We start from the raw sequence: 23,858 nt of genomic DNA on the forward strand, positions 1-23,858 counted from the left end.
CCCAGTGTGCCAGTCTGAAAGACGGCTGCCCATTTCATCTGTGGAACCTGCTGCCCAGGCTGGCAGGCTGATATGACTAAGCCATTCTGCTCGCATCTGTGGTGCTGTACGCTTCCTGCAAAGTAGCAGTTTGTTACCAAACCTGTTTATGCCAGTTGCTTTAAGTTAATAACTTAATCCTATCAAACCACTGAAATATTAATTCAAGAGAGTTGTTTATATGGTAAGCAGGTTGCCTGCATTGGAGAAATAAAAGTGAGTTACTTAAAAAGAAAAATGACAAAAGAGGGGCGCTGGGGTGGCTCAGTTGGTTGAGCATTTGACTCTTCTTTTTTTTTTTTTAAAGATTTTATTTATTTATTTGACAGAGAGAAATCACAAGTAGTCGGAAAGGCAGGCAGAGAGAGAGAGAGGGAAGCAGGCTCCCTGCTGAGCAGAGAGCCCGATGCGGGACTCGATCCCAGGACCCCGAGACCATGACCTGAGCCGAAGGCAGCGGCTTAACCCACTGAGCCACCCAGGTGCCCAAATAAAAAGATTTTATTTATTTATTTGACAGAGAGAAATCACAAGTAGTCGGAGAGGCAGGCAGAGAGGGAAGCAGGCTCCCTGCTGAGCAGAGAGCCCGATGCGGGACTCCATCCCAGGACCCTGAGATCATGACCTGAGCCGAAGGCAGCGGCTTAACCCACTGTGCCACCCAGGCGCCCCGAGCATCTGACTCTTGATTTAGATTCAGGTCATGATCTCACGGGTCACAGGATTGAGCCCCAGGTCAGGTTCTAAGCTCAGCGGGGAGTCTGCTTGAGATCTCTCTCTCCCTCTGCCCCTCCTCCACTTCCATCAGGATTTATTGACTTTAGAGAGAGACTGAGAACTTGTGAGACCCAGTGGCAGGAGGGGCAAAATTCAAGCTGGGATGCTTAACCAACTGAGCCCCACCAGGCACACAAATTAATAAATCTTTAAAAAAAGAAAGAAAGAAAAGATAAAGACAGAACACTGGAAATGATAAATGACTTGTGCTTTGTGGATGTAGTTTATACAGCATTATGATGTTGTATGATAAATAGGAGAGAAAGACTTAAAAGAAAAGGTCCTGGTCCTACATAAAGAGAAGAGATGAATGTTTAAATGCTCTTGGTTAAAACAAAATATTTAAAGTGTTTCGATGCTCATGAGTGCTATCTGCCGTACATTTCTAACTCCACTTCGCCCAGCAATGAAAAGGACTGCACTTCCAGACCCCATTATGGTCCAGTAGGGCCATGTGATTAATTCTGGCCAGTGACATATGAGCAAAGTGACATGTGAATTCAGTCTGGAGCATTTAATTACTAGTGCGAGACGAGAGCCCTCTGCGCATTTCCCGTGCTGCCGGCAATATTTAAGATCTATCGGCAGGGGGCGCCTGGGTGGCTCAGTGTGTTAAACCACTGCCTTCGGCTCAGGTCATGATCTCAGGGTCCTGGAATCGAGTCCCGCATCGGGCTCTCTGCTCAGCAGGGAGCCTGCTTCCCTTCCTCTCTCTCTGCCTGCCTCTCTGCCTACTTGTGATCTCTCTCTGTCAAATAAATAAATAGAATCTTTAAAAAAAAAAAAAAAAAAGATCTATCGGCAGCAGCTCCAAGCTGACCCTCTATACAGCAGGAGGGAGGAAACCCACCTTTGCTATTTCAAGTCCCCGCAGTTTAGAAGTTGTTATTGTAGCCCATCCCAGCCTACCCTGACGTAGACATGTCTTTTCCAAATAACCCTGTTTAACCAAGCTGACTGAATTTATTAGAAGGGCAAACTGGGAGTACATACAGGTTGGATGTAGACAAGAACACAAAGGCAACACAGACAAATAAGAATGCTTTACATGACAAAATGGGAGTAAAGAGATCTCTGTCTTGTAGATTTTTTGTTTTTTGGTTTCACAATTAAAAAACAATGGTTTTAAAAAAACAAACAAACCTATCTGGAGATGCCTGGGTGGCTCAGTCGGTTGAGTGTCTGTCTTTATCTCAGGTCATGATCTCAGGGATGGAGCCCCAGGTCAGGCTCTCTGCTCAGCGGGGAGTCCACTTCTCCCTCTCCCTCTGCCCCTCCCCCACTGTGCTCATTCTCTCCCTTCCTCCTCCCCAGCACTCTCTCTCTGAAATAAAATTAAATAAATCTTTAAAAAAAACAAACCATCTGCCTGATCCGTGCTCTCCAGGCTCTATATATTCTTCCTTGAACTTTCTCATCGTGATTTGTAATTGTCTGTGGCTCCCACATTAGCCTGTGAGCTTTGTAAGGACAAGGACCAGGTCTTAGCTTGTTCATAGTGATGTCCCAAAAGGGCAGCACGGAGCACTCTAGGTCCGAGTGCACATCCCCCTCGAATGCCCTCCATACCTCTCCAGAAGTGGTGTGATGCGTTCAACACCGCGTTTCCCCTTCCAGGGCACACCAGAACACCACCTGTCCCAGTTTCCCCTAGAGGAGACTGGGAGGATTTCGTTATCACCAGGGAGAGCAAAAGCACAGGCATCCTGATGTCAGGAGCATCCCTTCTGGTCCTAGGCAGGTACAAGTCTCGTGCACTCTCATGCCCACGCTCTGTTCCCAGCTGGAGACCAAAGACCCCACAAGGAAGGGGTTGGTTATTGAACCAAAGCAGCGGGACTCCTGAGTTCCTACTGGAGGACAGCCATCAGGGGGAACAGCCTGACCCACATTAGACTCTGGGGGGAAGTTACTAAATTCTCACAAGGGCCCTTCAAGGTCACTCTCTTAGAGCCTCCCCTGACAGATAGGAAAGACTGTCTGAAAGGTGAGGCACCTGGCCGCTTCCTGCCAAATACGGAGGGCATGACCACGCCCATCTTTCCAAGGCGGCATTCCCAGCCCCTGGCAAGCATCCAATCAATATTTTTCAAACAAACGAATTGCATATTTACCACCTTCAGGGTCAACTGGGCCTCTGAAGCTGCCTCCTGATATCCTAGTGAGGTCCTCAAGGTTCTCAGTAATAACCTGGCGGGTCATCAGCCAGTCCGGATCACTTCATTTGAAAAAGGGTCACTCTTGGGAAAGCAGTAATAATAGATATTTCCTAAACACTATGTTTAGCGTTTCCCTTTTAAACTCCGGCCATGAGGATGGCAGTTTTATCATCTTCATTCTACAGGTAGGGAGGCAAGAGCCTGAGGTCACAGCCAAGGATAGGCTGAGGGGAGTCTCGAGCCCAGGTTCCTGATTAACTTCAGAAGCCCGTGACCTGCATCTGATGGAAAAAAATGAGGGGCATCAGGAGCAAACGCCTCGCTTTCTTGTCCCTCGTTCCTGAGGCACACCATGACTATCAAGTCAAGACGGGACCTTCCGGTCCCTGTCACAGCACTTCTCACAGCTGCCCCCAGCACACTGTTCCAAACGCTCCAGAGGTGTTCCTGCTCGAATGGAGATGACCGTGTCCCGCCGTGCCTCTATGCATGCAGGGAGATGCACACCCACAAACTAGTGAGAAACCAGATGGTTTGGGGAGGGGCAATTGGTAGTTCTGTCTCAATTTAAAACGGGCACCCACAAAGGTCAGAAGCACCCTATCTGGCCCATAATAGGGGCTTTAAGAAATGGAGGCATTCACACTGGGAATATTTTGCAGCCATGAGAAAGGACAGAGGGCTTTTCACCCTGGTATAAATGACAAGATACGTTGACCCATGAAAAAAGCAACCCACTGAGAAAAGCTGACTCTAAGTGGTCGAGATCTGCTGTATAACACAGTGCTGACAGTTTGCAATCCTCCACTGTGAGCCGAATCTAAAGAGGGTAGATCTCAGGTTTGTGCTCTTACCCGCCCCCTCTAGAAATCCAAAAGGACACAAGGAAAGCTTGTAGGTGACAGACGTCTACCCGGATCACAGGAATCACTTCACAGGTGTATGTAGATGTCCAAATTCATCACTGTGTGCACATTACATACGTGCACACATATAATTACAATTAGCCCTCAATAAAGCTGTTTTAAAAATATAAACTAGTCTGCCACTGGACAGCAGAGCCAGAAAACGAATATGTCTCTGTCTGCTTCCACCAGCTTGTACGAAGCTCTGAAAGGACACATAAGAAAGTTGGTAATTGAGGGGCACCAGGCTGGCTCGGTTGGTAGACCATGTGACTCTTAATCTCAGGGTCATGAGTTCAAGCCCCTTGTTGGGTGTGGAGCCTACTTAAAACTAAAACGAACAAACAACAACAACAACAAAAAACAGTAGAAAATTGGTAACTGTTTTCCAGAGGGAACTAGGAGACTAGGCATGAGGTTGATGCCTCTTAAACTGTGAACCACATGTTTTTTTTATAAATACAAAAAATAAATTCATGGGGCACCTGGGTGGCTCAGTCAGTTAAGCATCTGCCTCTGGCTCAGGTCATGACCCTTGAGCCCTGGGATGGAGGTCCGTGGGGCTCCCTGTTCAGCGGGGAGTCTGCTTCTCCCTCCCCCTGCTCCTTCTCTCTCTCTCGATCACTCTCTCTCAAATAAAATCTTTTAAAAAATAAAAATAAATTCAATTTTTAAAGAGTCAACTAAATCCAAACAAAATTGGCACACTCTTCAATCTTGAAATTTTGCTCTTAAGACTGAATCCCACAGGAATGCCTGCACAAGCGAGCAGAAACGTATGTAAAAATCCCTACACGCTCCGTCTCAGCAGCATTTCTGGTTACGTGAAAACCTGCACAGCTAACCAACCGTCACGTATGGTGTGGCAAAGTGCTTCTAACATGGCTCCTGTGAACCCAACACCTCCTGGTATTACACACCCTTCATTACGCCTCAGCTTCAGTGTGCATGCAGCCAACTCAGATGTTGTAATGCACAAAATATGGCCCAAGCAATGGGATATCCCTTCTGTGACTGTGCTACAAAGAGACTCTGGCTTCCATCTTGGCTGCCCCTCACTTCCGGAGCAGCCAGCCGCCATGCTGTGAGCTGCGCTATGTGGGGGCCTATGTGGTCAAAAACAGACAGAGACTTCCGGTCAATGGCAAGGAACTGACGCGCTCGGTCCAGTAGCCTCTGAGGGACTGAAACCCACCAGCAAGCCATGAATGGGCTCGGGATGAGCCTTCTGCCATTTGAGCCTTCAGAGGAGACTGCAGCCCGGACAGACCTTGAGCTGGAGGCATGATCTTGGCTGTGCCTGGACTCCTGACCCAGAACGACTGTGTGACAAATGCTTGCTGCCTGTGTAAGTGACTGGTGGGATCTGTTCCATGCCAACAACTTCTATAGGCTGGACTCCGTGTGGAATTGGAATGGGGCCATTTAATGGGGCCATGTGCAAAGACACAGACAGGGGCCACGACTTAAGTGGTGGGAGGGGGACAAAATAAACTGACCCCATTTATATGAGAAACACTGGAGCTTATAAATGTCTCAACAACCAAATACACAGAAACCCAAGCACCAAATGATGCACCTGCCTCTGGGACAGAAAGTGGTTCTGTGTGGCCACATCTGGGCTGAGGGGAGAAAAGAGGCACAAAAGGGAACTTTTTATTCTGTACACTTCGGTGCCTTTTTCTCTTTGTGAAACTGTAATCATGTGTATAACTCAATACACATTTAAGGTTAATTTAAAAACAAGAACCCAAAACAGTGGAAAAATATGTGTTTTGTGTACCTTGAGCCAATATACCCTTTCTAGAAGGTCTTGTTTTCTCAGTTTTTCTCCATCATCAGCATCAGGTGGGCATTTTCTCTTACCCAAGACAGGTTCACAATGAACGTGCTGGTGTTTAAGCATTTTTGTCCTAATCTTTTTTTTAATTTCTCCCAGTTACGTCCTGCCACTTTTGCCAGTTGGGAGAATTCTCACGAATTTCCTAGTCTTGCTTCCAGCTCTAGATGTGTGGTCCCACAGCAAACTGATTCAAAATGAAATGTTTCCAACAAGTGGCTCACCCAGTGATGACCTTCATGGATGCTCTGGTGACTCCGAACTTACAGGAACAGGTTTACTCACTACTCGTGGCTTCTAGGAGTACGTCTGGCCCATGAGGACAGCAGGGGCTAAGAGCAGCTCTCCTGTGCAGAGGCCTGTGCTGGGCCTGCCATGTGCTCAGCCCTTTGGGGGAAAGCTACCACTTGACATTGGGGGAAACTGAGGCTCAGGGAGGCAGAGACACCAGCCCAAAGCTAGAGCTAATCGGCGCAGCAGCTGGAGTTTAACCCCTGCTGTTCTAAGTTTTTCACTATTTCTTCCACCATTCAAGTGGCTTTAATAGTAGTACCTTGCATTCCAAGAAAACCTTTCCCAGATGTGCTCCTGGTGTTGGCTGGTTCTAAGAGGCACATTAAGCACATAGCCAACCACCTCTACCCAGCAGGACTGGGAAATGTGCAGCTGAGTTCTAGGTGCCTGGACATTTCTTCCCTCTCTAGGCATTCTAGGAACCCCGTGCTTTCTTCTGCCTCGCCTTATGAACATGCACCCGGTTCAGGGCAGTCCCTGAAGGGGACCTGAAGGTCCCTGAGGCTGGTCCCTTTGGTTCATCTACCCAGGTGCTGAGGTCCAGAGAGCCTCACTGGCCACAGATGGACAAACCAGCAACTGGAAACATTTCTTTTTAATCAGTTTTTCCTGGACTCAAACCTGTGTCTCTCCCCTCCTCACCCCCGCAGAGCTATTCCTACAGGTGGAAACCACGCAGGCTGCTCGCCCCTTGGCTTTTCCTTACAGCAGGTTTGCTGATCGCTCTCTCCTCAGAAATGCTCAGCTTCCAGAACACACTTGCCTGGTCTGCCTACCTTCTGGCTCCCTGCCCGGCCCGGATTTGTGGATCTATCTCACGGCTGTCCTTGTCCCCGTATCTTCTTCTTCCAGAGGTCGCAAAATGGCGGCCCAATGGCCTTGTCAGAGGCACAAGGGGATTTTGTTTGGTCCTCACAGTGTTTGTTGTAGTTGCAATGTGAATGCCACTAGGTAGGGGGAGCACTCTGCAAGTTCGCCACAGTCCCCATCACTCCCTACTGTCTTACACCCGTCTGCTTCACGCATTTCCATCACCTGCCTGGTCTCTGAAGCTGAGTTTTCAAAAACTCCTGCTCCACCACTGCCTGGGAAACGCCACCCACTTGCCCTGGGACCACCTCCAGCATCTCCTGCTCCATCTTTCGCCTACACGAGGGCCACCCGGGGGGCTCGTTAAAATGGCGATTCCCAGCCTCCTTCCCGCCCCCAGATTCTGTGCAGCAGTGCCACGGCAGGGACGCTAAACTCAAATGCCGACAGGAGCCAGGCAGGCCACATAAATGAGTGAACTAGCCAGGCAGCAGAAAAGTCGACGGCCAGAATTATCATCAAATTGTATTTTTACTGCACGATGGTGAATGCATGGAACAGAATACAAACATGGATGATACTGGAGTTTATATTTCAAATTCAAAATTGAAAAAATACAAATTGAAAAATAGAAATATTTAATTATTAAAATTTTCTCTTTCATAATTCTTTTGCCCCTTTGATTTTGAAGCCAGACCTTACCCCTTTCTACACCAAGAGGTCAGTGTCAGGCCTTGGTTGTCATGTTGGGATGAGCAGTTTAGAATTCAACCCTGAATCCTTAACTGGGAACGGTTATGTACTTTGAATCAATTCTGTAACGGAAAACAGCGGTTTACAAGCGCGGGCACCTCCAAAGCCCGTGAATCAAGACCACTGTAGGAGGCCGGGGTAGGGGCGTGACCTCCTGGTTGGGACCCCGCCCCCTTGCGCCCTGTAGTTCAGTGGGTGCTGCCTGTGGTCTGCATTCACACGATCGACAATAACCGACAGAGGCAAACTGGACAGTGCTAGTTCATTTTCATGAAGTCTGGACGTGGAGAGCCTTTGGGGGAATTTGGTCTCAAGCCCACCAGCTGGGTGAATATGGTCCAGGCCTCATGTTTTGTTTCTGAAAACCAACTGCAGCGAAGGAACTGTTCCTTGCCAGTGGCTTCCCTGTTTTTGCCAGGACCTGGCAAACATGGTCATACATTCAAGTAGCTGTTTGTGAACGTCTTTGCAGAGAACTAGTGTTCAGAAGGTGGGGGTGGGGGGTTGTAGCCTCGACCAAAAGTCTTTGACCGACCTTCTCAGGGGAACCAGGTGTGGCTTCTGTCTCATTGCAGATGAATCAAGTCGACAGATTTCAACAGTGCAGATCCCTTCCACACCATCACATGACGACCAAGTCACAAAGCTGTCAAATACATTGGGTCAAGGTCACCGTCCACCTGCCCATGGTTGAAGCACAGGAGCATGCTGAGGACGTCCGCAATGTGTTCTGTGTTCCTTCTGAACACAATTCAATTCCTGGTGATTGAGGCAACGAGCTGACTTGCGTCCTCGCCGAGCGCTGCCTCCTGGGATGGAGGTGTCCTGACAAGGTCCCCTGTGATGCAGATCGTTAGCTACAACGGCCTGCGACTGTGCTTAGGAGTTCTCGTCAGTCTGTGTGAGTATTTCTGTCAATACACACCCAAAATAGCCCATCTCCCAGTGTTGGGCCTGCCTGGGCACCGTGTCACAGACTTCTTCGGTCGCATCCAAATTCTTCATACCACAAATAAATAAAGCTAACCGGGTGGTCAGAGTTCATGAGCAACGACAGAGAAGGCCACGACAGAGTCGACTCTTTCAAGCGACTGGACTTGTAAATCTTCTGGTTTCATCTTCGACTCACGGCGCAGTGCAAATGCCCGTCAGGCCGAAGGGACAGTGTCAACGGGCGGGCACGTCCGTCCAGGAGCCGCCGTCCCGCTCCTTTAAAAACCCGCCATCGCTGCAAGGCTTTCGTGCTCGGGCTGTGCTGTGCTCGAGACTCAAACTGCGCTCTGCAGCCACACTGCCTCTCAGACCTGCGTCCTTCCCGGAGCAAACCCTACTGACCCTTGAGGCCCTTTTTCAGCTCACTGAGGATTGCGTCTCGCATCTGTTCTGTGTACTGGTCGAAGCTCTTACTGTGCTTTGATTCGTAATGCCGTCTCAGGTTGTACTCTTTCAACACAGATACGATTTTTTTGCATATTAAACACATAGGCATGCTCTTCACTTCCACAAAGAAATACGCTCGCTCCCATTTTTCTCGAAACACGTGGCCCTCTCGGTCTCTCTTTCGTTTTGCCACTTTTGATAGAGACATGGGTACAAGAAAGATTTCACTTGCCTCTGGATGCTACCAAGAACAACCACAGTGCAAGCCCAAAGGCAATGACCCTCTGCCTCCCGGTGGGGGAGCCAAACGGGAGTGATGGGGACTGCGGCGAAACTGGAGAGCACACGCCCCATTGTAAGGGGCAGCTCCAGCCCAGTGTTGCTAGGCAGAAGGGTGGGCCCAGAGGTGCCAGAACTTCTGACTTGTCAAGAGAAGCGAAGGCTGCAGATTGGGTGTGTGTGCATGTGTGTATGAGGAGTGAGTGTGTATGTGTGTGTGTGCGAGAGACAGAAAGGGAGAGAGAGAGAGAGAGAGAGAGAGTGTGTGTGTGTGTGTGTAAAGTATCCTGATTTTTACAACTAACTCGTTAGGAAAAAATGCTACGTATGCTAACACAGGGAAGGCCAAACAAAACATCATCTGCAGAGTGGCCCAAAGGCCACCAGATTGCAACCTCTCTCCTGAAATGGGTCTCGGGAATCGGATGTTAGCTGGCATCCCAAACAGTGCGGATGCTGGTGGTCCATGCTTGGACCACGTGCCAAGCGAAGCTAGTCTAGAGTCTGACAACAGTGAACTCCCTGCCCCCGGGTGGGACCGTCCCTGCACTCCACATCCTGCCCGTAGCCAGCTGCCCCCAACCCGGATGTCCCTGAGGACATTCTTGCCTTGCCACGTCCCAAACCTAACCCCTACCATGTTTTCTGTCTCAGGGACTGCCCCACTGTCCACCACACCCGAAGCCCAGGAAGGTCCATCTCTGGCACCCGGGGCCAGTCTCTCATCACGTGTGATCTTGTCCACTCCCGTGACTCCAACAATCAAACATACCCCATCTCCTAACAACACTTCTGAACTCCCAACACATCCTCTGTCACTTGGGACACTCCCCGGACCGTGTGCACTCACTGCCGCTCCCTCCTCCGGGCCCCTTATGCAGGAAGCTCCACCATCTACCAGCACCCAGGCCAAGACCCGACCCTGACCCCACCTCTTCACCCCCAATTCCTCTGCATGGCATGCCGAGTCCCCAGACTCGCCCCTCTTGCCCCCTGACTTGGTCCAGCTGTTCCACCAGCCTCTCCCCTCCCCAGGCCACCACCCTGGCCTCCCCCCTTGTCTTGTCCCACTGCACTCGACAGTCCAGAGGCCCCGCCAGCCAGCTAGCCTAGACCAGCGCCCTGCGCGTGGCCTCCCCTGGCTCTCTTGCGTCCTCAGGACAAACCCTGAGCCACTCAGTTTGGAACCCGAGCCTCCTCCCAACATGGCACCTGCCCGCCTCTCCGGGTCCCTCCTTCCTCCTGCTGGGCTTGCACCTCTGAACACCCCAAGCCTTCTCCTGCCCTCACACATTTGCTTCTGCTGTGCCCGCACCTAGATCACCACCTGCCTTCCTTCTCGGCCTCGTCAACTCCCGCATCTCCTCCCGGACTACTGAGCCCAGCTGGCTCAGAGGCCTCTTCTGGGCACCTGCCCTATCTCCTCGAGGGCGCACAGCCCTGTGAGCTCTGCCTGCCTGCCTCTACGTCCCGCCCACCCCGGCCCAAAGCCGGGCTGCACCAGACTGCCTGACTCACTGCGGGGGCCCAGGCGTCACCAGTCCAGAGCCTCAGGGACATCTGCTGAAGCAAGAACAAGGACAGAGAGGTCTCCCCCAGGTCTCCTCCTGCCCAGTCCTGGGGGACGTCAGTGACGGGAGCCGGGGCGTGTGTTAAAAGGAACTTTATTGGGTGTCGGGGGTTCAGATGAGATCCATGAGGATGTCGTCCTCCATGACGCTGGGCTGCAGGCCCGGCTGGGGAACCGGGCCCCGGGGACCCCCGCTCAGCAGCATCTGACCTGGGGGGCAGTGGGGAAGGGACTGCATCTCCCAGTAGTCCCTGGGGCCCTAGAGGGCCCTGGACCTGCTTCCTCCCTCTTCCTCTGGGAACCCAAGGTAATACCTTTCCTAGGAAGCCCCAGGGAGACCCATCAGAGGGACCTTCTGGCCCCGTCTGGTCACAAATGCGCTGATTCCCATGAGCCTTTAAGAGCCCATCCCCCAAATTACTTCTCTGACCCTAAGACTATGTTTCCCATCAACCCCGGGACACACAGGAAAGAAATCACAAAAAGATCTTGTCCCACTAGGTCTTGACCCCCTGGGCTGTATTTTCCAGGAGCCCTCAGAGCCTCCCAAGAACCCTGGGGTGGGGGGAACCAGCTACCATTCTTGAATCCCAGCCTTCAGTTCCCAGGAGCCCTTGGTCTTGAGGCTCTAGCCCAGGGTCTGCTGGGACAGTCGGTCCAGACCCCTGCCCTCCCCGGGGACCTCCTTACCTGGCAGTGGAGCTCTCGGGGGAAGCTGTGTGGGCCAGGACTGGGCAGGCGGTGGGTGCAGGAGGGGGGGCCCCAGCTGGGGTTGCCCCAGACCCTGGTGTGGTGGGGGCAACAGTGCAGGAGCCCCTGGTGGCTGGAGGTGGTGGAGGGACGCTTGGGGTGCAGGCACCCCAGTCTGGGGCTGCGAGAACAAAGAAAGTGGCTCAGAGTCCCCACCCCATGGAGCAACCTCTTGCACAGAAGCTACTCAGAGAACATCTCTCCCAGTGGCTATGGGAGGGGGGGAGGGGGTCTTTCTTCAAAGGAATCTTAGCAGAAGCCCATGTCAGACAAACAGAAGAGCCAGACTGCCTGGACCCCTTGGCAGGGCTCTATTCACACCCTCTGATCAAAGCCAACCTCCTTCTTCCCAAACAAAAGGACCAAAACCATCAGGGCCCAGGGCGCAGCCCCATGACTCCCATCTGCCCCCCACCCCCAAGTCTCACCGGAGGTGGGTTGAGGAGGAGACTCCGCAGTTGGGGGTTGGCCCCAGGGTTCTGAGGCCGGAGGATGGGTCCAGGAGGGGGAGGGCCGGGGGTTGCTCCAGGAGGGCCTTGGGGGGCGCCTGGGGGGGCCTGGGCAGCACCTTGGGGCTGGGGCTGTCCTGAGGCTGCGGAGGCTCCCACAGTGCCCTGAGGCTGGGGTTGTGGTGGGCGGAGCTGGAGCTGGTGGGGAGAGTTGGGGGTAAGGGACAAGGCAGATTCCCCAGACTTCTTCGCCTCCAAGGTCAGGTCAAAATGACAGTGTTCCTTGGGGGTCTCCCCCGCCCTGGCCCTGACCCCACCGGCCCTCTCCTCACCAGATTCTGTGAGGGTCTCGCTTGGTCCTCCAGAATGGGGCCCAGCCCAGGGGGTGCCTGCTGTGCCCCCATCTGTGTGGGACAGGGAGCAGGTCAGTGACTGGGGGTGGCGTTGGGAGTGGGGGCCCTGTTTGGGCAGGGGGAGCCTTCTGAACCCTGAAAGGGAACCCGTCGGGAGCTAACGATGTTCTTTGGGAGTGGGTGGTCTGGGAGGTACACCTAACTCTCCCAAGCCCCCAAGAAGCAGGGCTGGGCCTCAGAGATTCGCTGCAGACAATGAAAGGCATACAAAGATCGAGAGAACATGTGGGGAAGGAACTGAACCCAGGTGGCCACGTCTCAGCCCAGGAGGGACACTGGGGCTCAGGGGCCCAGGGGGTGGGGGCAGGGGCGGGTCCCAGGGGGAGAGGGCCCTGGTCACTCACCCCGCGCTGCTGCTCCAGCTTCTGCTGCTGGACTTGCTTGTGGTTGGTGATGACCTGCCGGATGCCATTGACGAAGCCGCTCTGGTCGTAGGGGATGAGGCCCATGAAGATCTTCTTCTTGGACGAGTAGAGCAGCATGAGCACGCGCACCTCGCAGGGGGCCGTGTGGGGGAAGTGCACGCAGCCGGCCTGGCGGAGGACGAGCCCCAGTCACCCCTCAGGAGGAAGGGGAGAGGCACCCCAGCCCTGCTGGTTCTAGAAGCTCCACAGGTGCCCAAGCCCGCCCTGTGCCGGACTCACAAAGCCATTGCCCATGATGCGGTAGAGGCCTTTCAGGGACTCCAGGTCCTTGTTGGTGAAGTGGAACTGCACCATCCTCGAGTTCCGGAACAAAGGGCCCAGGGTGGTCTGCAGGAGACACAGGGGCCGGCGTGTGGCGTGGGGAAGGGAGGAGCAGGGATGGAGGCAGGTGCGGGGCAGGGAGGGGACGAGGGAAGAGAACGCGACCAGCTGACCGGAGGCCACTCACCAGCAACTGCTGCGGGATAAGCTGCATGATCAGCTTCTGGGGCCACTGCTCCGTCTTCCTGGAGGTGAGGGGGGAGAGGCGTCAGCAGGCTGTAAGCCTGGCCCCACACAGCCCCGGCCCTACCGTCCGTCACCTACAAGTTCTCGCCGTGATTCACGTAGACCTGGCAGGGCAGTGACCGGGTCAGTTTGGTGTTGGCGTCCACGGAGGCAGGTTTGGGCTTCTGAGTGGAAAAGCAGCACATGTCACGGCGAGAAGGGCCCCAAAGCCTGGGCCCCTCAACCTCTCCTGTCCTACCCTGGGGGCCCCGGAGCTCAGGACCTGCCCCAGCTCAAGTCCCACGAGCCCTGGGCCCCTCCTCCAGACCAGCGGTCCTGCAACCTTTGTCCCCTCCCTGCCCTGATCCCCTCAAGCCCATCACGCCCCGAATCTGAGACTTTTAGGTTCTGAACCTACAACACAATCCTTACTACCTCCTTCATCCTGAATTCAAGGCTTCCTTGAGACTCTCCTCAGGACCCCAAGTGCCACAGTCCCACAGGGACCCAGCCCAGCCCCGCATCCAAACAGGCCGTGAGGTCCCCGCAACTCTTCGAGCTACTTACCTCCTGCCACTCGAGGACCCCGCTCCAGGCCAGGAGTTTGTTGGAGACCGACTGCTGCCCCCCAAGGGCCGGGGCCCCAAGCTGGGCCGGGGAAGGGCCACTTACCCCACCAGGGGCCACTGAGCCCGCCTGCCGGAGGGGAGCAAGGAGGGCAGTGGAGCTGGGTCAGACCGTCTCCTGGGAGGGGCAACCCAAGAGATAGACAGACCAGCAGGAAGACTGGAACTCAGGCTCCTTCTCGACACCACCCGACGGTGCCTGGGACCACAAATGCTCTGACTCTGGAAGATCTGAGGACTCTAAGGACCCGTGACGCTCCAACTCCCAGAATCTCCTGGGGTCCTCTGAACAGTCCTTACCCACTGGGAGCCAAAGCCCCATCATTCGGTCCCCAGACCTTCCTGCCTCAGTTGTCTGTGGCACAAGCCCCCAGAAGCCCCGAGGACCCAGGATGAGACCCATGTACCCTCACACCCTCCTCAGGAAGGCAAACTGCTTGGCCTTGTCTCTGTAAACAGCTGGGGGGAGTAAGGCAGCAGGGCAGGTGTGCAAGTGCCTACCATGGACGGTGCCCCAGGTTGTGCAGGGGGGGCCAGGCCTGGGCCAGGAGCCACAGTGGAGACCAGGCTGGGCTGGGAAGCAGGGGGTGGCTTGGGGGCGCCAGGGGGCCCCGGAGGCAGAGGTGGGGCCGGGGCCTGGCTGAAGGGGGGACCCACTCCTGGAGCAGCTTGCTGGAGAGGGTTAATGGGTGAGACTGCAGAAGAGACCAAGAGAAAAGGTGGGGACAGATGTGCAGAGAGGCGGGGCTGATCCAAGCCCACCCCATGTCCCCCCCTCGGGACTCACAGCGTGGGCCCAGCCCTGCCTTCTGGTTCTTGGCAGCTTCCACTGCATTCTGGGCCGCCACCTGAGCCGCACTCAGGTTCCCAGGGACCTGGGGGTGGAAGGTGATGAGGACCACGCACTCCAGTCTGAGTGTCCCATGGGGCCACACCACTGCACCCATCCAAGGGATAGCTATCCTGGCCATCACATCACGCAGGGTGACTCCCATCCCTGCAGAGGGATGTGATTCCCTGACCCTAAGAGTCCCACCCACCCTGGGGTCCCAGTGGAGACTCCCCATTACACCATAAACCCCAACATCCAGCTAGGTCTCTCCCACAAGGCCCCAGGAGCACGTCCCCTCCCTGGCCACGTCCATACCTGATACTGCTGGGGGACAGGGGGAAGAGACTGCTGAGGGGCTGCTGAGAGCGAGGTGCCCGAGGGTGCAGCTGGAGGCAGGGGGACAGGCTGCTTTGTCTGGAGGGGGCCTGGGGCCGAACCACCCCCAACTGAGAGCAAAGGATGGACGACCGAGTCCCATGTGGAGGGATTAGAGAGGGGAGAGAAATCTAAGTCAGAGGGAGCTGGGGGGGGGCACCCCCAGTCGCTCCCCTGCTGGCACTCGGGCCTCACCCGGCAGCACGAGCCCCCGCACCAGCACCATGTGCCGGGGGTCCTGGCTCACATCTGTTGGTGGCTGCAGCGGCTCCAGCAAGGCGGGGGGAGCTGCCTTCTCGAATAGCAGCCTCAGGGCAGGCAGCTTCCGGGGAGACACTATGGAGAAGTGGATCCCTTGCTGCAGGAGGAAAGAGGCACAGTCAGGGCAGGGCTGTCAGGAGACCCCCAGGCTACCACACCTGCTGGGCTCTGAAGCAAAATTCCCATCAGGCTCTGAGCCAAGGGACCCTGGGCCTGTATTAGCTGCCCCACGGGCCTCTGGGTTATAGATCTTCCAAAGGAGTAGCAGAGGGGCTCGCAGCTCCGCAGACCCCAGGCCCCTCCTCCCGGAGCTCCTCCCTCAGACTCCAGAGTCCTCACCTCCCCTATCTTCTGCACGAGACTCTCCGTCGTGTACCCAGAGTACGTGGTGCTCTCGACGGCTGGGAGCAGGTATGGGGGCGAGTTGCAGATAAGGAGGCAGACTCGATGTGTCTGGCCGCTGCCAGGGAGAAGAAAAGACTTGGAGCAGGTAACAACAGAGGCCCCGGAAAGGGACAAACCAGCCCCAGCTGAGGGCAAGTACTCCACTCAGGAGGAATGGCCCCACTTCACAGAAGAGAACATTGAGGCCCAAAGACATTCCTGACTCCCTCTGGGTTGCCCAGCAGGTAAGGAAAACAGGAGGCAGACCCAGAGCAGGTTCCTCTTCCCAGTGAGGACACCAAGACCAGGCACTGGCCAGGGGACACGGTCTGGCTCCCGCCGGGAGTGCTTTCCAGGGCAGGAGGCAGTGGGTGGAGTCCCGCAGCAGACAAAGCCAGATGGGAAGAGGCACTGGGGGCCCCCCACAGGCCGGGAAAACTCACATCTGCTCCCGCATCTTCTTGAAGTCATCGAAGAGCTGCAGGGCCGTGCTGAGGCCTTCTGCAATGAGGCTGCAGCTCTCGCCGCCCCCGCCCATGAACCTACAAGGGGTGAGGCTGTCAGCCCTGGGGTCCCCTGTGGCACCCAGGGCTGCAACCTCCCAGCCCCCCACTCCGCCACACCTAAAGAGCCTGAGTTCACATCACCCTCCTCCCCACCCTGCACCTTGCACCTGGGCATGGGGTCACCGAGGAGTTTCCTGCTCCGTCCCCAGCCAGGCCTACCAAATGTGGACAAGGGCTGTTTGTCATCTCCTCTGACGGAGTCCCTCCGGCAGGGGTGGGCGGGGGGGTGGGTCCTACCAGAGCATGGACAGGCGAAGGCCCAGGACACCTGGCCTATGAATTCGTCCCATGCACCTCCCCTCGGGGCTGTGTGTTCCACCTTTAAAGCCAGCTCTGGCCTTAGCCCACCCTCCCAGGCCAATATGGGGGCCTCCTCTGTCCTCCCAGTGTCAAGGGTTGAATTGTGTCCCCCTCCCCACGAGATATTGAAGGTTCTAACCCCCGAATAATCCCAGAATGTGACCTTACTTGGAAACAGGTATTTACAGAGGTAAGGACACTACACTGAGGTCACAGGGTGGCCCATGTCCTTAGGGTCAAAACAGGAAAACGTGGATACAGAAGCAGACATGCTCAGAAGGAAGAAAATGTAGAGAAAGAGGGAGAAAGCCATATAGAGATCAGAGTGACACTACCACCAGCCAAAGATTGTGTGGGGACACCAGAAGCTGCAAGAGAAAGATCTTCCCCTACGGGCTCCAGAGGGAGCATAGCCCTGCCCACACCCTGATCCTGGGCTCCTGGATCCTAAACTGTGAGTCACTACCTTTCTGTGGTCCTAAGCCAACCAGTTTTTTTTTCTTTTTTAACTTAAGATTTTATTTACCTATTTGAGAAAGTGAGTGCTCCTTGAGAGAGTGAGTGTACCCTCTGCCCTTCCCCCTGCACACGAGCAGGGGGAAGGGCAGAGGGAGAGGGAGAAGCAGGTTCCCCACTGAGCGTGGAGCCCAAGGTAAGCCATGCTCGATCTGGGACCCTGGGGTCATGACCTGAGCCCAAGTCAGACGCTTAACTGAGACCCCCCAGGTGACCCTAAGCCGATCAGTTCTTACTACTTCATTTTGGCATCCCCAGGACAATCCTACAGTGTCACCAGTGACCAGCCCAGCCCATGTGGAACATGGCAGGGGGACAGCCTCTGAGTGGTGCAGCTGCTGCCACCGGGATTCTTCCCGTCACAGGGCTGTGAGGCCAACTCTCGCCACAGGTGCATGTGTGCAGTGACTGCAAGCTAGCAGAGCAGAGCAGGAGGAAAGATGGTGAATAGGGGCACCTGGGGGGCTCAGATGACAGGTTAAAGCCTCTGCCTTCGGCTCAGGTCATGGTCTCAGGGTCCTGGAATCGAGCCCCACCTCCCCCCACCCCCCCGCCCACCCCCGCCTGCCTCTCTGCCTACTTGTGATCTCTGTCAAATAAATAAATTTTTTTTTTTAGATTTTATTTATTTGTTTGACAGACAGAAATCACAAGCAGGCAGAGGCAGGCAGAGAGAGGAGGAAGCAGGTTCCCCGCCGAGCAGAGAGCCCAATGCGGGGCTCGATCCTAGGACCCTGGGATCATGACCTGAGCCGAAGGCAGAGGCCTTAACCCACTGAGCCACCCAGGTGCCCCATAAATAAATAAATCTTAAAAAAAAAAAAAAGGCTAAAGGAGAGGGTGGGGCTGGCTCAGTCGATAGAGCACACAGCTCTTGATCTCTGCGTCAGAGTTCGAGCCCCGTGCGCTGTATGGAATTTACCTACGTACGTACACCGTATGTACCTAACAAAGAGCTGCCAACCCAACCATGTCCGTTAACATCAGAATAAAGCCAAGCTCTCAGCTGGGCATCTGGGGTCCTCCACGCACAGGGGCTCTGCCCACCTTCCTGTTCCATCCTCCTCTGGTACAAGCCGTCCAGAATGCCTCCCATTTCCCTGGTCTCCGCACTCTGCCACATAATCAGTCTTCTGCCTGTGCTGTTTGCTGTGACCACACACACCCCTCTTCTGGCCCAGGAGGAAAATCCCTGCTTATCTATCCTATGACTTCCCCAGCCCAGCATCCCCTTCTCCGGGAAGCCTGCCTCAGCGACCACCTGGTTTTAGGGGCCACCCTCAATCATATCCCATGTCACTGGAGGCCGAGACTGTCAGGCTTCCCTCCACAGCGCACCTGATGCCCGGAGCCAGGGAAGCCTGCAGTGAAGGGGACTAAGTGGTCAGTCCGAGGCGTCTCCAGCTTGTGTGCAAGGTGCTCGAGGACACACGGGGCCTCCTGGATGCACGAGCCACAGCAGCTTGACCCTCTGCTCCCTTCCCAAGTTCTCACGCCAATTCTTACCAGCTCAAGGCTTCTGCCCCCTTCTCACTCTAGGCCCTGCGACCCCGAAGCCTTCGTTCTCCCTCTCCGGGCACGCAGGCCCCACTGCTGCTCCTTACCTCCACCCCTGCTCCCAGCCCTGCTCTTCCCTACCACTGAGATTGTTCCGCACGGAAGGCCAGTGTTGGGAGGCAGCCCCCAGTGACGGAATGAACCCCGTACCCGCCCTGCCACAGCTTCCTGCTCCCGAATAAATCAAACTTCTATCTTCACGAGGCTTTTGGAGCCAAAAGTGTCCTGGCTGGGCCTGGCCAGAAGGCTGAGTGGGGGGGGGGGGGGGGGGGGGGGCGCCGCACACAAACACACACAGATACAGAGCAGCTGCTTCACGTGTACAGATCTCCCTTTAGGGGCGTGAAAATGTTTTGGGGCCATGTGACTGCCCAGTGTACACACACTAAATGCCATGGAACTGCTCACTTCAAAATAATCAGCTCTGTTATGCAATTTAAAAAAAGCAACTTATGAGGGAACGTGTGATCAACCAATCACTTTGAGATCCTGGAACTTGCTTTTCTCTTCCAGAGCTAGGCTGCCTGTTACCCACTCAGAGAGCTATGGAAAGCATCTTTTGTCCGAGAAACGAGAAAGGCTGGAAAAATGGGGAGCGGAAATAAAACCCGGTCCATTCCAAAATACGTTTTGAATACCATCAAGTTTACGATAAGCCTTAATTCCAAACGAAGCCCTCACCGGTGCACACGCGAAGTAAGACGGCAGTGCCTGGTGCCAAGGGTGGGCTCGGCCTCTTACTGCTTCCCACACCTCTTGCCAATCCCATCCCCCACACCCCAGTCTCCACTGCCCACCCTCACGGGTAATGAGCCTTTGGAGGCCCCCCTAAGGTACTGGTCAAAATGAGTGACTGAACAGCCACCAGGCTTGACCCGCCTGGCCAGTCACACTGCTGCGAACACCACCAGCTCCAAGAGGGCCAGGACCTGGCCTGCCTTATATCCCCAAGACATCAGCGCCCAGGACAGTTTGCTCCACAAACACCTGTTCACCTGTTGAAGGAACGAATGAATGAACGAACACAGGGTCACAGTGCTAGGGAGAAAACACTCAGGGCTCCTTTTCCTTCTATCCTATTCTTTCTGATTCTGGGTCATTTGCTATAGGGGAGGAGATAAAACAAAAAAACAAACAAAAAACAACCAACCCTGCCCCTCTTGAAAGAAAGGAAATGGAACAGCAGAAATAAACCTTCCCAAAGCAAGGACGTTTCACAAATCACACTGCATGCTTTGTTCCTTAAGTTACGGACGTTTGGGGGAAGATAAGATTTCTTCTCCGAGTGTGATCAAAGCCCACAGTCTTTCTTTGTGATCTCTGTGCCAGACCAGCCGGTGAAGTCACAGAAAGTGAATTTAGATGGTTACACAGGACTTGCTGAAACAATGAGCACTGCCAACGTTATCAGCTGACTGGGAGGATTCCGAGGTGAGCACACAGCCTACAGAGCTCCTTCATTTGGATAAAGCTGATTGTAAGTTGATTAAGGAGGAGGCATGGATACGTGCCACATGTGCTCAGAAAGCATTCCCCTCTTCTCTTCCACACGCTTTGGAAAGACTTATTTACTTAAATATTTTTAAGATGTTTTTAAAGTTTTTATTTACTTATTTAAGTCCTCTCTACGCCCATCACGGGGCTCAAACTCAACCCGGAGATCAAGGCTAGCATGTTCTTCCGAGCCGGCCAGGCGCCCCGGAAAGCTGTAAATAAGGAGGTTTAACTGCGTGTCCTGACAAGTCAACACCACCAGAATGTTTGGTTTCTTGGTGATTACCTTCTCCATGGCTTTCACTCATTTATTTACTGTCAAGATCTCCTGAGGCCTTTTGGGTGCCAGGCCCCAGCTGGCAACAAAAAAGCAGAAGGGACACCAGGGACCTAGACGTTCACGCTTCAGAGTCATGGGCAGGGCAGTGTGACAGGGAAACAGCCAGGAGTGGCAGGCGCAGAGGAGGGAGCGACTGGGTGCCTGCCAGCATACAGGAAGGGACACCGGAGCTGGGTCTTGCAGCTTCGAGGGTCACCAGGAAGAAATCAGGCCAGACCCTGTGCTCGGAGCTAGGCACCTAAGGGTCATCACACTTGAACTTGGGCCTCAAAGAGCCCCCCAATTACCATTATCCAAGTCTCACAACAATCTATCTCAGTACTTCTCAGCTGGGGTGGGTTGTCCCCTCAACTCGCCACTCAAAGGACATCTGACATGTCTGGTGACATTTTTGTGTGTCACAACTTGGGAGGTGGCTCCTGGCACCTGGTAGCTAGAGGCAAGGGAGAATACTGAACTCCTGGGAGTGTGCAGGACAGCCTCTGCAACAGTGAATCACTTAGCCTGAAGTGTCAATAGTCCTGAGATCAGGAAATGCCAACTCTGTCCCGATTACAAGCTCCAGTGACCATGCGGGGTCAAACTTGGGTATCAACTTCCCAGGAAACAGGCAGCCCCCAGTCCAGCACATGCAGTCTGGAACCAAGCAGGCACTCAGCAAGCACGTGCTGAACAAATGTAGGAAGAGAACAGCAGCCACGAACCGGCACCGTTCAGTGAACTCAAACCACAGACCAGACACAGAGCCCGGCAGGATGAAGGCACTGCAGGAAGATGAGCTCCTCTGATCCTCTAAGACCACAGAGATCCGGACTGCCATCATCCACTCACCGACCAAGAAACCGAGATGTGAACCAACAGCGAACACGAACACAGCACTTAATACATCCCAGGTGCTGTCTGAAGGGGTCACCAACTCATTTAATTCCCAAAGAATGCCTATGAAGTCCTGGTAGCCAGTGCCCCCCAGTGACCCCCACCTCGTGGTATTTACACCCTTGGCATTCATCTCCGCGCACACTCCCCGCACTGAACAGGACTGACTTCCATACCCAACAGAATGCGGCAGAGGTAATGCTGTGTGACTTCCAAAACTTGATCATAAAAACCTGCATAGCCTCCTCTTTGCTCCTTCTGTTGTGCTGCTGAGGGAAAGCCTGCTGCCACGCTAGGAGGTCACTCCGTAGCCACAGAGAGAGCCACCTTGACAACAGATGGGCCAGGCCCCTGTATGACAGCCACCTCAGGGGACCCTGAGCCAGAACTATCTGCTGAGCCAGTCCTGAATTCCTTACTTACAGAGCTGGCACAGAATAATTAACATTTACGGTCTGGACCCACTAAGTTTTAGGACAATCTATTAAACAATTGAGAATAAATAATACAACAAATAAGTATGTACTATAACACCCCCCACCCCAAAGGGATAGGAGGTAAACTACATTAGCAGACAGAATAGGGACTCCTCTGAGTCCGGGAGTTTTGTCGTGGTTTAGCTGTGATCTGACCCGTTTAGCTGTGATCTGACCGCAGGCTGTCTGCACCCTCTGGGCCGGCAAAGGGAACATTCCACGTCCCATCCCAAGCACAGAAGGATCTGTCCTAGCCTAGGCCCACCCCGCCTCGCACTCAGGCTTCAAAGGGCCCAGCTGAAAAAGGAAGACTGGAGTACAGATGAGAAACACCCAAAGAATGTGGAGAATCACGCAGAACGCAGAACGTGGAGGACCCCACAGTACCAGATGGGCGCTGGAGCTCAACAGGCCTCCCAAACTGGGAAGATTTTTCTACTTCTACACAGGATGGCAAAACCGCTGAGCACGCAGAACCCACCGCGGAAGCGACTTATGGACAAAAACAATCCCTCTCAGCCCTTTCAGCCACCCAGTGTGAGGGACGGTTCCTGAAGCTCAAACCAAGGCACCATCCACTCATGATCCCTCGCAGGGTCCCCCAACCCACCGCAAGCACAAAAAAAAAGCTCACTTAATGCCATCGAGCCAGGTGACAAACTCATAGGCGCTGCTGGTGGGAGCATGACACTGTACGTAGGACTCGGGAGCGCAGTCCACCGTGTTGAACACCACGAGGCTGTACTGGGTTCCCCCATACTGGGAGGAGAGGACAGAGGAACTTTTCACCCGGGACCCCAGTCCACTTCCCTCCCCCCTCAGACCCAGAAGTCCACCCCCAGCTCCCTCCTCCCTCAAACCCAGGAGTCAGATCCCCGGCTCCCTCCTCTCTCCTCCCTCGGACCCAGGAGTACGGTCCCGGCTCCCTCCTCCCTCAGACCGGGGAGTCCCGTCCCCAGCTCCCTCCTCCCTCAGACCCAGGAGTCCCAAGACTCACGTCTCCCCCGAAGTCCGTCTCGGCAGGAGGACCACCATTAAAATACCTGTGAGGGTCGGAGGCAAAAGGTCGGGGTCAGGTAAGAAACCGTGGAAACTAAAGTCGGAGGGCCTGACTGGAAGTCGCGGAAACGGGACTCACTCGATGGCCGGAAGCAGGTAGTGCTTGCGCAGCCCTTCAAAGTAAGGCCCCAGGTTGGCCGTGCCCTCAATCACAAACACCACGTCAGCCACGAGGCCCCCGGCGCGGGCCGGGCCCTCCGACCCGGGGACCATGCCCCTAGCCGCAGCCGCCACCGCTGCCGCCGCCGCCGCCGCCGCCGCCGCTGCGGGATGGGCGGAAGTGCGCCTGCGCTGCGCGTGCAGCGGCACCGGATGTCTTTGTGCCTCCGCTCGACGCGCCTGCGGCCATGTTTGTGCGGGGCACTCAGGGCGCGCTGGTTCTGTGTCCATCCTCGTTGATACGCACCGCGTGCAAGATTAAGAGCACAGCGAACACCTTCGGGGGCCTTACGGGGAAGACTGAATCATTGTCAGGATGTGGAGTGACATATATTGAGAGAGGAGCAGTCAGCCGCCATCTTTGAGCGAGGCGCCAGTTCCGACTCAGGTCTCAGTGGGAGGGTCAGGGGACCTGGTTGCTATGCAACGCACACGCTGCCCTAGTTTTCTATCGGAAAGATTAGGTTTCTAGTTAAATTTTTTCTGGCGCAGGGAGATTGGAGGGGGAGGGTCGTGTGAAGGGTCCAATCACGTCCTCTGAAAAGGGTTACTAGGCAACGCTCGAGGTTGCTTTCCACGGGGGGCGGAGTGTGCAGCTGTTTTTCCCCCTCAAAGAAGCCTAATTCCAACCCAAGTGGCGGTTGCTAGGCAACACCTGATTGTTGTTTTCTGGGAGAGCGGCCAGAAACTGGCCTAGAACATAAATAC

At 54.6% G+C, this 23,858-nt stretch overlaps 1 protein-coding gene across 7 annotated transcripts; it reads right to left on the reverse strand.

The window, feature by feature from the left end:
• Window positions 1–7,336: 7,336 nt before the first annotated feature.
• Window positions 7,337–23,274, reverse strand: MED25 (mediator complex subunit 25). 7 transcript variants are annotated; one of them, XM_082710253.1, is made up of 18 exons: window positions 23,071–23,265; window positions 22,930–22,975; window positions 22,567–22,691; window positions 16,251–16,349; window positions 15,763–15,883; window positions 15,358–15,520; window positions 15,103–15,233; window positions 14,743–14,830; window positions 14,457–14,650; window positions 13,897–14,025; window positions 13,429–13,514; window positions 13,292–13,349; window positions 13,063–13,170; window positions 12,763–12,951; window positions 12,338–12,409; window positions 11,985–12,203; window positions 11,497–11,677; window positions 7,337–9,149 (listed from the first exon to the last, which is right to left on the reverse strand). In XM_082710253.1, exons 1-18 carry the CDS (start codon window positions 23,202–23,204, stop codon window positions 8,905–8,907), a joined length of 2,388 nt encoding a protein of 795 aa, XP_082566379.1. In that variant the 5' UTR covers window positions 23,205–23,265; the 3' UTR covers window positions 7,337–8,904. The 7 variants fall into 7 exon arrangements, with proteins under 7 accessions (XP_082566379.1, XP_082566381.1, XP_082566385.1 ...); XM_082710256.1 differs by lacking the exon at window positions 7,337–9,149 and adding an exon at window positions 10,885–11,016 and having other exon boundaries at window positions 23,071–23,274; XM_082710255.1 differs by lacking the exon at window positions 14,457–14,650 and having other exon boundaries at window positions 7,337–11,016; window positions 23,071–23,270.
• Window positions 23,275–23,858: the final 584 nt, after the last annotated feature.

The sequence above is a fragment of the Mustela nivalis genome (assembly GCF_964662115.1).
Source record: "Mustela nivalis genome assembly, chromosome: 18".
NCBI lineage: Eukaryota > Metazoa > Chordata > Mammalia > Carnivora > Mustelidae > Mustela > Mustela nivalis.

What these genes read in the sequence shown, in the direction of transcription:
- MED25 (XM_082710253.1), bottom strand. Translation starts at nt 23,204, where the DNA reads ATGGTCCCCGGGTCGGAGGGCCCGGCCCGCGCCGGGGGCCTCGTGGCT. An exon ending in TACCTGCTTCCGGCCATCGA is followed by an intron (nt 22,976 to 23,070) that starts GTGAGTCCCGTT and finishes CGACCCTCACAG; the next exon opens with GTATTTTAATGGTGGTCCTC. An exon ending in AACCTGGGGCACCGTCCATG is followed by an intron (nt 14,026 to 14,456) that starts GTAGGCACTTGC and finishes CCCCTCCGGCAG; the next exon opens with GCGGGCTCAGTGGCCCCTGG.